Source organism: Cajanus cajan, chromosome 2 (assembly GCF_000230855.2).
Source record: "Cajanus cajan strain Asha chromosome 2, NIPB_CcT2T_4, whole genome shotgun sequence".
NCBI lineage: Eukaryota > Viridiplantae > Streptophyta > Magnoliopsida > Fabales > Fabaceae > Cajanus > Cajanus cajan.
Window position 1 is genome coordinate 57,562,359 of NC_138518.1, and position 17,018 is coordinate 57,579,376.

The 17,018-nt window shown below is 29.7% G+C and overlaps 3 protein-coding genes across 13 annotated transcripts; all 3 read left to right on the forward strand.

The window, feature by feature from the left end:
* The first annotated feature begins 568 nt into the window (after positions 1–568).
* LOC109811289 (V-type proton ATPase subunit e1) lies at positions 569–3,532 on the forward strand. Of its 2 annotated transcripts, XM_020374983.3 has the most exons (4): positions 569–719; positions 877–1,018; positions 1,949–1,996; positions 3,130–3,532. In XM_020374983.3, the coding sequence occupies exons 2-4, from the start codon at positions 921–923 to the stop codon at positions 3,194–3,196; spliced, it is 213 nt and encodes a 70-aa protein (XP_020230572.1). In that variant the 5' UTR covers positions 569–719; positions 877–920; the 3' UTR covers positions 3,197–3,532. The 2 variants fall into 2 exon arrangements, with proteins under 2 accessions (XP_020230572.1, XP_020230573.1); XM_020374984.3 differs by lacking the exon at positions 569–719 and having other exon boundaries at positions 726–1,018.
* Positions 3,533–3,666: 134 nt separating this feature from the next.
* LOC109811324 (mitochondrial import inner membrane translocase subunit TIM22-3) lies at positions 3,667–7,436 on the forward strand. Its single transcript, XM_020375028.3, has 5 exons — positions 3,667–4,666; positions 5,764–5,828; positions 5,954–6,026; positions 6,408–6,461; positions 7,124–7,436. The coding sequence occupies exons 1-5, from the start codon at positions 4,504–4,506 to the stop codon at positions 7,246–7,248; spliced, it is 480 nt and encodes a 159-aa protein (XP_020230617.1). The 5' UTR covers positions 3,667–4,503; the 3' UTR covers positions 7,249–7,436.
* Positions 7,437–12,236: 4,800 nt separating this feature from the next.
* Positions 12,237–16,010, forward strand: LOC109792744 (uncharacterized). 10 transcript variants are annotated; one of them, XM_083068498.1, is made up of 7 exons: positions 12,237–13,036; positions 13,118–13,192; positions 13,595–13,725; positions 14,163–14,195; positions 14,292–14,346; positions 15,240–15,358; positions 15,731–16,010. In XM_083068498.1, exons 3-7 carry the CDS (start codon positions 13,691–13,693, stop codon positions 15,765–15,767), a joined length of 279 nt encoding a protein of 92 aa, XP_082924624.1. In that variant the 5' UTR covers positions 12,237–13,036; positions 13,118–13,192; positions 13,595–13,690; the 3' UTR covers positions 15,768–16,010. The 10 variants fall into 10 exon arrangements, 3 of the variants coding, with proteins under 3 accessions (XP_082924624.1, XP_082924625.1, XP_082924623.1); XR_014431603.1 differs by lacking the exon at positions 15,240–15,358 and having other exon boundaries at positions 12,237–12,849; positions 12,949–13,036; positions 13,118–13,725; XR_014431602.1 differs by lacking the exons at positions 14,163–14,195; positions 15,240–15,358 and having other exon boundaries at positions 12,237–12,849; positions 12,949–13,036.
* Positions 16,011–17,018: the final 1,008 nt, after the last annotated feature.

Consider the following 17,018-nt stretch of genomic DNA (forward strand, 5'->3'; position numbering starts at 1 on the left):
CTTCTATCGCCTAGAGTTAACTTGTGTACATTTTCGTTGAAAATTCTTGTATACTTGGTGAACAGCATAATCAACAGGGGTTGGATGCAGTGGTATGCGACACGACAGTACAGTATGACTAACATGATGTATCAAACTTAAGTATAGTATCATAGGTACTTAGTTCTTAGTTGACAATACTTAAGGAACAGTGTTGAAACTGTTGCTTAAAGACCTAAAAATTATATAAATGATACAACAAAATATTATATACATATATATATATATATATATATATTATTTTCAGAAATTGAAAAAATGTGAAAATTATAAACAATTAATAAATGGTTAATATTTACTGATTTAATTTAAATTCATGATCAAGATTAATAGAGGAAATTATCGAAATAAAAAAAATTAAGCAACTCCTTACAAAATAGATAAATTTGAAGGGTTCTATAGTATTCATTTTTATCCGAACAAGTTAAAATAACATACTACTAACTAAACATAGTACTTCTACCAAAAAAAACTAAACATAGTACTAGTACCCAATTGGACATGATCTAGGAAGAAAATAATGTAAAGCCCATTAACCCGACTATAGCAGGCCAAGTTTTGGGCCTGTGTGAGGCCAAGCCCAGTTTGTTCCAAAGCAGAAAATCGACGAGGCTTCTCTCACTAAATGCGCAAGGTGATCGATTCAGAAAACCGTGAGATCTCTGCTTCAGAGTTCAGAGGTAACACAACAAACTACATATTCCAACGTTTTTCCTTTTCCCTATTTTCACTTTTTTTTTCCCACCATTTTCTCGGCAACCAAACGCCCCAAAACGGGTTCCGCTTCCGCTCCAAAATTAATCAATTTCCATTATCTTATTTTTCAATTCGCGCTAGGAATTCGTTTTCTCTGATCGGGATCCGGAAGGGAACGAATCGACATGGGGTTCTTGGTGACGACGCTGATCTTCGTTGTGATCGGAATCATCGCGTGCCTCTGCACCAGAATTTGCTGCAACAGAGGACCTTCTACCAATCTGTATGCTCCTTCCGATTCTCTTTCCATTTTGTTTTTTTTGTTTTCCGTTCTCAATGTATTGATTTCGAGAGTGGTGCGCGTTTTAGGAATCAGGGCACTCTGCACTCAATTGGAGTATAGTACAACGTGTTTCTGAATTGTTATTTGTAATTTGGTTAGGTTACGTGAATGGGTTATCTTATGATTGGTTTTAGTTGAGTTCTATTGCTGCAATTAGTGGGATTTTGATCAGAAAATTTAAGGATTGTTTGGAGAAATTTGTTTTGTTGTTACCAGTTATTGTGGATCCAGCTACTGCTTTAAAGTTTTGGGAAGATTTAGGGTGGTGAAATTAGATTAAGGCTTCTTGCTTAAAATTAAAATAAAGGTGTTTATAGTTAGACATTCTGATGCACTTGGGAAGGATATGAATTGGCCGGTATTTTGGGAAAAAAGTGTATTCTTAGATGTTGATTGTCTACCATTTCTTTGCAAGTACAGAAGGTAAGAGTATGTAGGATTCGGGCATGTGGTGTTGTTGCTTTGGTTATGACTTCAACACCTTAACTGTTATTGTTCTTATTACTCTTTGCTTATTTTTCCAATAGAAGCTCCGGTGAATGCCAATCTAACCTTTTGCCCATTTCACATTGAGTTGTGTTGTGTTGGACAGTGTTAGAACGAAAAAACAAACAGTCAAACACACACTTAGTAGTTGATAACTTGATATGGTTTTCAACTATTTATTGCAACCTCTGTTTTATAATGCGGCATATTCAGATTTATTTAGTGACTTGAGCATGCCCTGAAGAATTTATAGAGACTCACGAGTATGCCACACTTGCAATTCTCATGATTATTAGATGTGGCACTGTTCTTCATTGTTGTTCTCTGTCAATGTGTGCATTGATCTTATTGACGTGTTTCTAATCTCTTCTCATTCTGTTGCAGATTTCACTTAACTTTGGTAATTACTGCAACAATTTGCTGCTGGATGATGTAAGTGTTGTTTGATGGGCATTCTTTTATTTTGTATAAAGTTTAAATAGGAATTAGAGCATGTAGAACTTGTGCACCTATGTTTTTTTATTTCCTCTGATAAAAAATTTATTGATTATAGTAGAAGAAATCACTAAATGATATGGCTCGTCCCGTGTAGATTACCCCACTTACAGGCTGACATGTACTCCTAGTTAGTGTTTGTTGAAGTTGTTTATTTCTGTAGCTGTTCTTTCATTCTCTTAGACCGCGATACTGCCAAGTGCCACATGAATTTTTGTGTGTTTATTGTCAAATTACCAAAGCTGAATAGCAGCCCTTGTAAAAATAACAGTAATTGATTCAGAATAACTATCTCAGTAAAACTGGGGTTATTTAAGTAATTGTACCGGAGCATATAGAAGCCTTGATGCTTTATAGGCAAAATAAAAGGAGCCTTCCATGCCACTATTTCTAGTATTACCTAACTACTTACTGCATGCCATACATGGCTTGAGGGTTTTAGTACTGTCTTCTAATGTGACAATAGTAACTTAAGATGTGTCCAACTATAAATAGTCTGTGAAGGTTCTCTTTTTCTTTGTTATAATTACTCATTGTCATTTTTATGAACACCCTAAATGTGATTTTACAAGAGGAAGTTATAAATAGTTTATGTACATTTTTACTTGTATTTCTGTTCTACATTATTCCCATTTCATTGTTCCCAAGGAGCTTGTGTTAAAATTTGATGAACATGAGTTGCTTGATGTCCAAAAGGGTTTTTGTTTTGTTTATTTTGGGGGTAGGAGGCAGGGGTTGGCTTTTATATGGAATTTTCATGAATTTTTTATTTTTTAATTTTTTTATAGCTTATTCTTAAGTAGAGTATTATCAAAACATTCTCTAACACACTCCTAGTACATTCTATTATTGATTAAAATTTATTGGAAACTACAAATTTAAGATAGACTCATCCACAAAATTTTGTGATTTCCAATCTTCATCCAATAGTAAAGATTGTGTTAAACAGAATGTGTTAGATAGTATTTCTGTTCCTATGTTTGTGATCGGTTCAGTTGTAATTATAGCTTGTAAATCAAGCATGTCTTTTTGGTCATAAGCTCACTTTGTTCTCTCCTCTGTTCATTTAGGTGGGCGATTGTATATCTGGCACAGATGAAACCACTCATTGTACCTATACTGAATGAGGGAGAGTAAGCCCCTGGACAGATGTAGCTCCGTGTAAGTTAGAGAAAATGGATCACAGATTGGCTGCTGGATAGAATTTGATTTTGGCTACAATGAATTTGTTCAGTATTTTTTCAAGGTGGAACTGGACTGTATGTATTTCTTGTTGGATAATGGCATTTCAGTTGGCATTTCCATTGCTACCTGACATTTGCCGTGTTACGAATGTTGTATTTAACACTCATTCTGTCATTCATTTAAGATATCCGTGGATAATGGTATCAAATATGTATTTTGGTGAAAAATAAGTTGATGAAAGAGTAGTATGTTTTTTTGGTGAATAAAAGAGTAGTACGTTTTGTCTAAGATTCAAAATTTCACTTGGGTCATGTTGGTGCTACACTGGCACTTCTCATGTACAACTCGCACTGGTCACTGCCAGATGGATTAAATGTTAATTCAATACTGACAACTGATAGAACATCAATAGTTTTGGTATTCCTTGTTAGTGTTTTTAGCACAAGATGCATAGATAATGCCTACTGCAGCAGGGCAGCATTTTGCCTCCATGACAGATTTTTAGGCTGACAGCGGAAGTCATTGGGATGATTCTCGACCAAAATATAATCAATTAGAAGTATTCAGTTCTGAAAACAGCAAAGCTACGATATGACAATAGATAAAAAGAATTTTTACATACCACGTGATAGTTTATTGAGTATTGGTTTCAAAATTTGCTTGTCTTTACTTGAAACTGAATCTTTCCATAGAGGTGTTCTGATCAAGGCAAGACTATCGGTGTCAGTGACACGGGGATTATTCTTCTCATTTGGCTTCTAATGTTTAAAGCAAAAACAGTTGATTAACATTTAAGAGCAAAGGACACAAGCAGTTGAAGAATTTGCATTTTTTGAGACTTAACTAGCATTTACCTACACTGTGACAGTAAGAGTTTTCTTCTACGGCTAAATCTCGAAGAGAGAGCGAGTGCATACTCATATGGAAAAGTGGTCAAGAAGCCATTTGTAAAGCAAAATGGTGATACATTGTGTATCTTGACGATTTACTCTATGCTTTAAACAATACTTATTTCTTAAAAGAAAAAAGATAATGTCCCATTTCGTCGGGTTTTATACAAAACAATGTTTTTCATACTTTATAGAATTTGGTTGTCGTTAATAACAATGAGGAATTACAACAATAACTTAGTTGGTGAGAGACTGTGTTCCTATATATTTATTATTTACTTGGCAAGATGGGACCAGGCTAGTTTATAATTGTGAATATCTGTGTTGAGTAGTCCGTTGCTGAAAGAGGTAGTGAATAAATTGAAGGGCATGGTAACCCCATCGTGGAAAGTGATGGCATCAGATGGAACGGTTAGTGATGTGAACTCTGCTCCTGTAGGCCCCTCCTCTCCTCCGTCCACCACCGTTTGCCTTCTTCTCTCTGCCGCCAACACTGCTTGTGGTGCCTTCACCGGCTCCCTTTATGGCTATGGTCCTCTCTCTAATCTGCACCTTCATGTGCTTTCACAAATTCACAACTTGTTTCCTTATGTGCTGTTACATTTCTTTTTTCTGTTTTTCTTCATCATTCTCTTGTTTGCTATGCCAACTTTCTCAACACTTCAGGTGTTTCTAATGCTGTCTTTTTTATCGATCAAACTTGAACTTGATATTAAGGAATTTATAACGACTTATGCACCTGTGTCAACTAATTGAGTCAGGCTCTCTTAATTTAGTGTAGTTTTCTAATCACAATTTAAGTTTTACTTTTGGTAATTCGCCTAATAAAGGTTTGCAATAACATTAAAAGCATTTAAGGAAGTGCAACTAAATCTGAGTTTTGTCCTTAATCAAATAGCCTGCACGGAGTTTGGGATTTGAGTATATATGCTGTTTTGTATATATCATTTACATGATCAAGACACCTCTTGTCTGTGCCAATAATCTTTCTTTGTAGGAAAACATCACTGGATCTTTCAATACCATTTTTCATGAGTATGCATCTGAATATCAGACTATGAAATTTATTTTTGTCGAGCACATGCCGAAAGAAATACCATACATGGTGATTTAGTGGTTTATTTTGAGGCATCTGCAACTATATAATGTTCTCACTAGGGCTTATCATTCAGTGTCATATTTCTATATTTTTATTTTTATTTTTTTCATATTTTCTGTATACCCAACGGTGCACTTTATGATTTATTCTTCCGGTTTTGTACAAGTAAAACTTTGCCTCATTACAAAACTAAAAGAGGAAAAGGAATGTAGGAATCTATTGGTAGATAATTTCATATTGGATATTTTCAAACCTTTTCGGCTGTTACCCTTGAGTGAAGGTGGAGAGGAGTTAGTGCAAGTGTGTAATATCATTTAAACTTTTGAATCTATATAATATTTTCCTAACAAGTAACTAGAGAAATGGATTTTTTAACTTTTTTTTTTTTTTTGCTTTATTTAATCATAGGTTATATTCATGTATTTAGACTATAGCAGAGGACTATTCTCAAGAAATTTGAATTCTTAGTTTGATAGCTGGTCCATATTTCTGCTTGTGCTCAAGAATGTTTTTTAATGGGTCTATTTCAGGTGCCGGATTGATTAAGAAGAAAGGCTTTACAGGATCCTTTAAAGAAGCAGGATCTAACGCTAAGGTATATCAGAGATCAATTTTGTTTATTTTCTGCCTGCCAGTTTACTTTGTTAGCTTAATATTTATTTGTACATGTCCATTATATTTAACACATTAATGATTTTTTTTCTCTTTTCTTTTCGTTAGACATTTGCAATTTTATCTGGCGTTGATAGTTTGGTTAACTGCATCTTGGCAAGACTTCGAGGAAAGGAAGATGGTATAAAATATTTAACATAAATTATATTTTTGGAAAAATTAGCAAAGTAATTAGTTGGAAACCAATAAACTAGTTAATTGAATTAAAAAAATATTCGATAAAATTAGCAGTTATACTAACTGACATTATAAAATGTCATTAAAAAAATTATTATAAAGTGTGTTCAATCCAAATACTACATGAAGAGCATTTCACGTTGTCTAAACATACTCTTTTAAATTGATTGAAATTTATTAAAAATATAAAAATTGGTAATTCTTACACTTTATTTAATGATTGTCTTTTAATAACCAATAAAATATAGTGTATTAAGAGGATTGTGTTTGAGAGTTTTCTCTTTATGTTTTCTAACCGATAATGTGATTACTTTCACTTGTGCAGCCATTAATGCTGGTTTAGCTGGATGTTGCTCTGGTCTTGCTACAAATTTTCCTGGTATGGTTTCCTTTCTTTTGATAACCGATTAATTATCATCCTTTACCTCATTTTTTTATATTAATTTCTTGATTTAACCAATTGAAATTAAGGGTGGGAAAGGTTTAGGATTATTACTATACTGAATGGTCTAACAAAATTCATTGACTCATAATTCACAATGTATTTTGTATCATCCGCATAAATTCTGAGATGTATTTATTGAGAGACCCTGACCAAGATCGTTGGTCGGACATACTGAAGATCGAGTCAAGAGGAGATATCAAAAGATTGAAAACAGACCAATTTCCTAATACAAATTACCTCCCTAAAAGGGAGTTGGAGTAAATATGATAGGGAGGGTCGTATATAAAATAAAATTTTATCTTAACGATCAAAGATTATATTATTGAAATCACCTGAAAAAATATCGATATTTTTGAGGTCTATAAGACTCACAAATAAATAATTATAAAATCTTGAATCCTAGATCTAAAAGGACAAATTTTTACACTCTCAAATACTAAGGTTTTGGGGGTTGCTTAGAACAAAAAACCCTAGTCGTCCTCTAGACTGGAAGACATTTCAGTCATTTTTTTTCCTTTTTATAAATGTCTATCATTATATATAAGTAATTTTATATACTTGTAAGTCGTTATGACTCATCCTTTAAGTTTCTCCAGGTACACCCCAAGCACTTCTACAGAACTGCCTCACTTTTGGAGCTTTTTCTTTCATCATTGAAAGGGTAACCAAAAAGCAACGATCAGCAATTGCTTATCCCATTTCCAAGAAAACAAGTGCATAATTCCTGCATCTCATTGGGAAACAAGGTGTATAGCATATTTTGCACCTTTCTTTTGCCTTTATTCTAGCTTTTCTTCTAGACACATTGTAGCAAGGACATGGCTTTTCTTATATGCTGCTTGAGTTTCAAATATTACCAGCTAATCTAAAGTTATAGAGTACTGATTATGGTACATCTGAGATTTTTCACTCGGCGTCCACCTATACTAAATACTGTTAACTGGGTATATATATAGTTAATTTTGTATTGTAGGTGATTATTATTATTATTATTATTATTATTATTATTATTATTATTATTATTATTATTATTATTATTATTATTATTATTATATAAAAGACGCTGCAAATCTCTATGAATTATTTTTAAAAATAACAAATAATAAAAAATTATATAATAATGAGTGATTATTAAAAATACATTCAATTATGAAGTGAAATTTACAAAAAAGAATAAAAAAAATTTATAAAAAGATAGTTATAAAAATAAAACTGTCCAAATACCAAATAGAATAATCCCATTTATCAATTGTGTAACCGAAAGTAATAAATCAACTTTATATATTATTATAGATGACATCATTATTATTACTATACAATATTTCATTAAACTCATCATAATATTGACCATTTGTGAGGTAAGGATAACTACTAATGAATATTTTAATAACCACATGACATTGTTAATCACATTTATGATCACATTCATTTATTTTTAATACCTATAAGATATGGAAAAAAAAATTAAAAACCTACTTGATATAAATTTAATCATACTTATGCATAAAATTTATCACAACTAAAACTTAACACGAGCTTAGGCTTTTTTCCTTTATGCTTACCTAATTCCTCTTAGTGCTTTTTGGACTTGACCTTGGACATGATTTCATCATCTATCACCACAATTGTTATTATCGTTATCACAATTGTTGCCTGCATCGTTCCATTAATATAGTAATAATTCTTTATGATAATAAATATTAAAAAGAATATCATAATAAATTTAATATTATTTTAATTGTGTTGTCCATTATGCATCTAATAATATGCAAAACAAGAAATTGTCTAATAACATGAACATCTGTCTATGTTATTATTTATCAAGGACAAACTCATGTTAGATATTGTAGGGGCAAATGCCCCCATTAATTTTTTGAAAATCATTTGATACTTCATTTCATTAATTTAAATCAATGGGTAATCATTCAATCATTTTATACATTGATTTGAATTAATGAAATGAAGTATCAAATGATTTTCAACTTTTTTAAAAATTTGCAGATTTGACCTATGCATTAAGAACTTTAAATTCAACAGTTGGATCGTTGAACTTTGATGTAGTACACGAATTATTAAACGGAATAAGACTAAGTAGACTCACTCCTAGAGTAAACGGATCTCTCCTCTCTCTCTCGCTCTATTTCTCTCTCTCTCTATATATATATATATTATAAAAGAGTGTTTTATCCCTTTAAATGCACTTTATTTTAAACTAAAAAATATGCAGAGTTAAAGTTTAAATATAAAAAATTTCATAAAAAAATATATAACTATGCCCATAAAATGTTGATGCGACATAAACCCAATTTGCTTTCCGGTACATCTTTTACTAAAAGAAATAATACTGTAATTCACCATGATATATTAATTTTCATAAGTAATGAACAATTTGTTCTTCTTGAATAATTGATACAATAAGTGCATAAATTTAAATGTCCCTTACCTATAAAATTTAGTTCTTGATAATAAAACAAAATCTACAAATCAAACAATATCAAGAAATTCATATACATATTTAGTCAATTAATGAGTCCTCGATAAATCAAAATATCTACATTTTTTATAGACTAAATTACATACAAGTAAAACATTAATGCTAAATGGCAATCATATATATAATCAAAAAGAGTTTTAAATACATTCAATACATACTTGTGAACATAATAAGTAAACATGTCAAAATAACATTATACATCCTAAACTACAAAACATGTGTGAATTTAAAAAAGTATAGGTCTTGGTCAATGTGCTCAAGAAAAAATGTATCTCATTGCTTCCTAATGATTTTTATGTCTTCTAGCGGCAATGATGATTGATCCACACTACAAAAAAAAACCAATTTAGCCACCGAAATTAGCGACCGATTTTTTTCCGTCGCTAATAGCGACTTAATTAGCGACCGAATCCAATTTAGTTGAAAATCTTATTTAGCGACCGAATTAGCGACCGATTTTTTTAGTGGCCAATAAACGGTCGCTAAATTGGTCGCTAAAATAACAATTATTAGTTAAAATAGCGACGGAACGGTTTCGGTCGCTAAAAGAATAAAATATTATTATTTATAATAATTTTAGCGACCAAATTATAAATCGGTCGCTAAAAAATAAAAAAATATTATTTATAATAATTTTAGTGACCAAATTAAAATCGGTCGCTAAAGTTATCATAAATAATAATATTTTTTTATTTTTTTAGCGACTGATTTTAATTTGGTCGCTAAAATTATTATAAATAATAATATTTTTTATTTTTTTAGCGACCGATTTTAATTTGGTCGCTAAAATAATAAAAAAAATTATTATTTATAATAATTTTAGCGACCAAATTAAAATCGGTCGCTAAAAAAATAAAAAATATTATTATTTATAATAGCTAGCGACCGATTTTAATTTGGTCGCTAAAATTATTATAAATAATAATATTTTTTATTTTTTTAGCGACCGATTTTAATTTGGTCGCTAAAAAAATAAAAAAAATTATTATTTAAAATAATTTTAGCGACCAATTCAAAATCGGTCGCTAAAAAAAATAAAAAAAATTATTATTTATAATAACTTTAGCGACCAAATTAAAATCGGTCGCTAAAAAAATAAAAATATTATTATTTATTATAATTTTAGCGACCAAATTAAAATTGGCCGCTAAATAAATTTTTTTTAAAAAAATTCAAAAATATTTTTCTTTTAATTGAAAGCAAATATAAAAATATATAATATTATTTTTATAATGATAAAAATATTAATGATAAGAAATAAAAATCATTATCCTCCCAATAAAATTATTTTTTTAAAATAATAAAAAATATATAATTTAAAATGGACAATTAATATATCATGATGTATTAAAAAATGAGAAACATAATGCTATAAAAGAAAATTAAATAATAATCTTTTTAATTGAATCTTTTTTATAAAAAAAATTAGACTAATTTAAATAATAGTTTATCTAGAAAATTTATTGATTTTTCTCTTGAGAAATTTATTTCTCTTTTATCATGCTTAATATTTTATTATATTATTAGATAATATGAAAATACATAATTTATTGTTCTTTCCAATTTTGTTAAGGTAAATAAACTTCTTTTCATAAATCTTATTTTATTTTAATTATTATTTTCAAAATTGACTTAAACATCTAGTTCAATTGATATAAACATGCTAGTTCGATCAAATTAAAAATAATTGGCTTATATAAGGATTAATAAAAATTTATCAAACAAATCTAAAATTGATAAAATATAATTAATATTCCATTAGTTTAATAAATAAAAATTATAAAATAAAAAATGTATATATAAATATATACACTAATAACACATGAGATCAATTATTTATTAGAATACGTTATACCATCTATTTTCAATTATGCTCATACTACTTTGAGGTAGATATTGTTTCTTTAAGGAGACATGATTCTATTATTGTATATGAATATGATCCCACCATGGGAAACTGATTCAACAACAGCCATATTTTGAAATATTTTATTTTATTTAATGATACCATGTGAAATACCATGTGAAATACCATGTGAAATGTATAACCTATTTTCATAATTACAAAGACTAAAAAAAAATTCAGTTATAAATTTGAGAGATAAAAGACAAATTTTCTCAACATTTTAAATACTAAAAATATTAAATAAATCATTACCTCAATACCTTAATACTATGTTTGGATAAAAAATTCGAATTAAGTAATTCATTTGTTTGAATAATTTCAACTTCTTTGAAGTAAAATACCTTGTTTGGATAGAGAAATTATAAAGAATTTGAAATTCATACATTTGTAAAAAATTTTAAAATAGTAAAATTTCAAATTTTCAAAAAAAGTAAGAATTTGAAATTACTCATATTTTTTTTTTCTTATTTCACTCATATATTTTATCTTATTTCTTCATATTTTTAATTATTGAATATTAAAAAATATTTTTAAAAATTATATAATATTATTTTTTTAAATTATTAAATATTTAAAAATTAGTTAATATTTATTTTTATAAAATTTAATTTAAAAATGTTAACATAAAAATATATTTTTAAAATTAATTTTATCATAATAAAATCAAATTATCATATCTAACTAAACAATTTAAATTTTAAGAAATTTGAACTGACTTATCCAAACAAAATATTTTAAGAATGATAGAAATTGAAATCAAAATAATTCAAATACCAAAAATTTGAAATTCTTTGAATTTGTAAAATTTCTCATCCAAACACACCATAATTGTTAAATATGTTAAAACATTCACATATCATGTTTAATAATAATTGAAATATTTTGAAAGACTAAAATTTTTCAATTATAATTTTTTTATACATAAAAGTGCATTTAAGTTTTTAAAATATAGGTCTATTTTAAAAAAAAAAATTCTTATAATATTTTAATAAAATAAGTACCTTTTTAGGTTTTAATGTGTTTGTTTTTTTTCAATAAACAGTTTTGTGTTTTTTTTAAAGAAATAACTCTCATCTACTAATTAAAGAATTGTTATTTTTAAATATTTATTTAAAAACACTTGCTTTTAAGTTTAAAAAAATGGATCCTATCTTATATTACATCAAAATAAATCTAGTCAATTTACCATAGATATATAATTTAATAAATGCATTTAATATTTTAATGTGATGGTCATTAATTAATTAATGATTTTAATATAAATAGTTGTGAAATGGGCGGGGTAGGGAAATAAGTACAGTAACAGTTTTGGTGATAGGGTTTGAGCGCGCGATTGTGTCACTTTCCTCAAAATAAGTTTTGGTGCCAAAACTCTCCGCACACAAAATATATTTTAGTTTTTTCCCTCTCATTTCAAACCCTTTCTCTCTCTCTTTAAACGTTTTTCACCTTCCCTCTTCTTCTTCCTTCTTTCAAAACCCTAACTCCCACACCAATTTCTTTTCCCTAATTTAAAACCCCAACGCTTTCTCATTCTCCCAATTCAACGCGCTTTCCTCACCAAAATCGTGCCTAATTTTTCAACCTTGTCGCTGAATTCAATGTGTCTCTCACTGCCTTCGCCCGCTGACGCCGCAGGGGAGCCGGTGGATGCTCCTCCCGCACCGAATCTCTTTCTCCAAACCCTAGAAAACGCCGAATCGACCGTTCACGCTGCTCTACACGCACGTGATCGCGTTCACGCTGTACGAGTTGGAGACCATAACGAAGAGCTTCCGCGGCGACTACATCCTCGGCGAGGGAGGGTTCGAACCGTTTACAAAGGCTACATTGATGAGAACGTGAGAGTGGGACTCAAATGGCTACCTGTAGCAGTCAAAGTGTTGAACAAGGAGGGACTGCAGGGACATTGCGAGTGGCTCGTGCATTTTGCGTCTTGCATTTTGCGTTTTGCGTTTTGCATCTTTTTTTATTTTAGTTTGTCTGGTTAATTTTTTTGTGTGTGTGTTTTTGTGGTGCAGACGGAGGTGAATTTTCTAGGGCAGCTTAGGCATCCTAATCTGGTGAAGTTGATTGGGTACTCCTGGCACTCTTCTTCAGATCTTTCAGGTTCTAACTTTGCTCAATTTTTTCTCTTTTGGTTGGTTCTGTTTAGATGGTGTCTTGATTGAATATTTGACCCTTTTTCAGGTCATCGGAAGTGAGGGTTGGGGTGGACTCTATAGTGGCCTCAAGCCTTCTCTTCTTGGAACTGTTGCTTCTCAGGTTATCAAGTTTCAGTTTTTAACCATACCCCATAATAGCCTTTGCCCATTATTCAGTATTCACCATTCATAAAGATGCAAAGTTCAAGGCTTAAGGCCCTATTTGAATAATTTTTTTTAATAAATACAAGTTAAAATGGATTAAGTTTATCTTACAAGTTAAAATTAATTTATCCACTAGTTAAAATCAACTTTTGTATAAGCTAAATGAGAGAATTTCTATAAATTAGTTTATGTATAAGTTGTATTATAACTTAATGAGAAAATTTTTATTCATTTCATCTTTTTATTTTCCCCTGGTATATAAGTGTATGAAAAGTTTATCAAAACATGTCTAAAATGTGATACGTGATGTGCTTTTCTGTGGGGTTGTTATCTAAATGCTTATTTTAAATGTTATCAGGGCATTTACTATTATTTCTATCAAGTTTTCAAGAACAAGGCTGTGGCCATTGCAGCTGCGCGGAGAGTGAAAGGGCATGGAAATGGTATTGTTGGGATGTTTGGTTGGCTTCTTGTGGCTGCAATTGATGGGTGAGCACTCCATCATGCCACTTTTGTTTGAATGTTTCATTTCATACTACTCTTGTCTATGGTGTGTTTATTTGATTCATAATGGAAATAATTTATTTCCATTATTTTTGTTGTGGCCTGTTAACTGAGACAGAATATTTGATGGATCAAATTATTAATTTTAACTTTAGATTTTATATGATTCTTGTTTGATATAAAGCCTTTTGTAAGCCTTCAACCATCAATTTAAGCCTTTTGGTGATAGTTGATTCTTGACATAACATCAGAGTCCCTATGACCATGTGGTCGAGAATTCAATCATCACTGTCCTCATTCTTTTAAATAGAAGTGCCTCAGGCCTAAAGGGCTCTTGCCTGAGGAGGCAAGTTGGCAATTTTTAAAGTTTTTATTATCTGATACATCAATCATTATTCAATATGATTTTGTTCTGATTTCAGACTGCCAGAAAATTTTAAGATTATTTTTGATATGTAAGTAGTCTTTAATTGCTTATGTGACGTCTATCATTTCTTTTATTTTTTGAAGCATGTTTATCTAAAACATGTTTATACTGATCTTGGTGCCAGTCGTGCTTGGGACATGAGAACAATGGAATCTCTTTGCCGAGCATGTAAATATGCAGTGAGTAAGCTTGACCATTAACTCAATTCCATTTTCACAATGACAATATGTAGAAATAATTAATAATGCTGAGACAATAGTTGGTATTGAGTCATTCAATTTGGAATAGGCATTAATCTTATATTTCCTTTTTACTGCAATTTTTGTGTGTGGTTGCAACCCATGTTTATTATGGCTTAATCTGTCATATGTTCATTATTATATTCAGATTAAATATTTTGGAGGTACCTACTCTGTGCATTTAAAAAATACTTCTTGGTTTGAATGAACAAGAAATGGGTAGTTCTCTCTAATCTTCATTTCTAGATCAACATTTCCTGCATTTTTCTTGGTTGGTTCAAGATTTTGTAACATGCTTTTTTCTGGTATTTAGTGGTATCATATCATATAAACAGAATAGTAAGAGTGTATTTCCATTAAGCAAACAACTAAGAGGTAGTTTTTTTTTCCTGATTCAACTTGTCAACTTTCAAATATCATGTGTTGATTAATCAATTGGCTGGTCAGAAAATGGGAAAGCATTTTTTGTAGAAGAATTTAAAAATCTCTTCATTAATTGGGGCATGAAATTGAGCAAGTAATAAAGCTTACTGTTTGAATTGGGTTTTCTAATTTCAAATATCTTGTTTATTTTACTTTTGGCTTAGAATTGAAATTTCTTACTACAATTTTAAATTTCAATAATTTGTAAAAAAGCAGTATTAATTTCTTACTATAATTAAATTCTTGCAAAATAAAATTTAAAATTAATTATAATAATAATAATATTATAGGCCAAATAGTACTGTTGTGAATTTTATTACTAGCCCAGCTAAATAAGACTACTAAACAATAAGTCTCCTAAAAGAATAAGAATCCTAATATTCTAACAACTATTATAATGTATCATATAGGGGCTCACAAAAGGCTCATTACTTCTCCTCCAGTTGCCGTATTTCCTCCTCCCCTTGCCGTATTTCCTCACCCCCTTTGTGTTCATGTTGGTCTTGTTCCCTCAAACAAAATTTACCAGGTTGGTCAGAAGAGGGGTAAATTTAATGTTTTAATTAAGCAATAATAGTGGACCAAATGCCGACTTTACAAATAATGCAGTTCTTGATTTACATAAATAAATTTAGTCCAGCTTTTTTTAGTTTTAAGTGTTATATTTTGCTTTTAAGTTATTATAGTTGGTAATGCATCATATAATCTAGCTATAAAGTTGATTCCTTAATATAGGGGGCTTAGTTTTCTTTTCAGTTTGCAGCTTGAATTTTTGTTCATTCTTGATGAATTCTTCATTTTCATTATTTCTTTTGTTCTGATTACTTTTCAGTTATCATTTGCTACGTGTCATTCTTGAATATGTATGTATATCCTAATTGCTTGCATGATTGTTATGCAGCGTAACTACCGGTTCTTCTTCATGTTTGTCTTCTTAACTACACTACTTTGTATATATGTTTTTGCGTTTTGCTGGGTCTATATTAGAAGAATTATGGCATTAGAGGAGCAACAATTTGAGCTGCTGGGTTGTGTTGGTCTACTTTGTAACTTGACAAACCAAGACTTATCAATATTCTTTTTGATGTAGTAAAGCACCATCTTTTTATATGTTAAAATATTGTGGTTTGTATACTTGTCCTTTTTATTTTTCTTTTAAATTCAAGAGTGCATCTTGCATACTAGAGGATTATTTCTTTTAATGGTTTGCAATTTAGTTTACGTTTATCTTTGTTTGGAGTAAAATATGGATCAATTTTTTTTGTAGCAAAGGAACTTGTTTTATTTTTTATTTTGGTACGAGTGTTATTGTTTCATTGTTAAACAGGTTCAAAATGAAAATAAAAATAAAATATATAGTGTTTAAGGTATAAAATTAGCGATCATGTCTAAAAATAAAGTAAGCCTAGCAACAAAAAAAAATCAGTTTTTTTTTTCAAAAATAAAATTATGTTTAATGATTGATTTAGCGACTGAAAAAAAAATTAATTTTTATTATAATAAAATTTAGCGACTGATTTAGCAACTGAATTGAAAATTAATTTTAAAAATAATAAAATTTAGTGATCGATTTAGCGACTGAATCAGAAATTATTTAAAAAAAAATAAAAAAAAATACTTAGTGACCGATTTAGTGACCGAAATGAAAATTATTTTTTTTAAAATAATAAAATTTAGCGACCGATTTAGTGACCGAAATTAAAAATAATTTTTTATTTTAAAAATTGTTAGCGACCGACTTAGCGACGGAAAAGAAAATCATTATTTAAAAATTTAAAAATAAATAACACATTTTAGCGACCGATTTAGCGACCTTTTTTTCGGTCGCTAATTTGGTCCCCATATACTATGGCGACCATAATTGTAGTGACCAATTAGCGACCGAAAATTTCGGTCGCTAATTAGCGACCACCAGTATTTCGGTCGCTAAACAACTTTGCGACCAGGGTTTTTGCAACTACTTCAAATCGGTCGCTAATTCGGTCGCGAAAGTAAATAGCGACCGATTTAAGTAATTTAGCGACCGATTTTTGTGGTCGCTAAAATCTTCTTTTTTTGTAGTGCCATAAATATCTGTTAAGGAAAATTAGAATAATAATTACTAATAATTCACTAAATATATAATAAAATGAGAAGTTAAACTAAAAACATTCAAAATTGTAAAAATTATTTCAGCACACCATATTATT

Bases quoted from the DNA above. Each gene is read 5' to 3' on its own strand.
- LOC109811289 (XM_020374983.3), top strand. From the start codon at position 921: ATGGGGTTCTTGGTGACGACGCTGATCTTCGTTGTGATCGGAATCATC. The intron at 1,019-1,948 runs GTATGCTCCTTC...ATTCTGTTGCAG, and splicing joins AGAGGACCTTCTACCAATCT to ATTTCACTTAACTTTGGTAA. The intron at 1,997-3,129 runs GTAAGTGTTGTT...CTGTTCATTTAG, and splicing joins ACAATTTGCTGCTGGATGAT to GTGGGCGATTGTATATCTGG.
- LOC109811324 (XM_020375028.3), top strand. From the start codon at position 4,504: ATGGTAACCCCATCGTGGAAAGTGATGGCATCAGATGGAACGGTTAGT. The intron at 4,667-5,763 runs GTCCTCTCTCTA...GGTCTATTTCAG, and splicing joins CGGCTCCCTTTATGGCTATG to GTGCCGGATTGATTAAGAAG. The intron at 6,462-7,123 runs GTATGGTTTCCT...AAGTTTCTCCAG, and splicing joins TCTTGCTACAAATTTTCCTG to GTACACCCCAAGCACTTCTA.
- LOC109792744 (XM_083068497.1), top strand. From the start codon at position 13,691: ATGTTTGGTTGGCTTCTTGTGGCTGCAATTGATGG. The intron at 13,726-14,162 runs GTGAGCACTCCA...TTCTGATTTCAG, and splicing joins CTTGTGGCTGCAATTGATGG to ACTGCCAGAAAATTTTAAGA. The intron at 14,196-14,291 runs GTAAGTAGTCTT...TCTTGGTGCCAG, and splicing joins TTTAAGATTATTTTTGATAT to TCGTGCTTGGGACATGAGAA.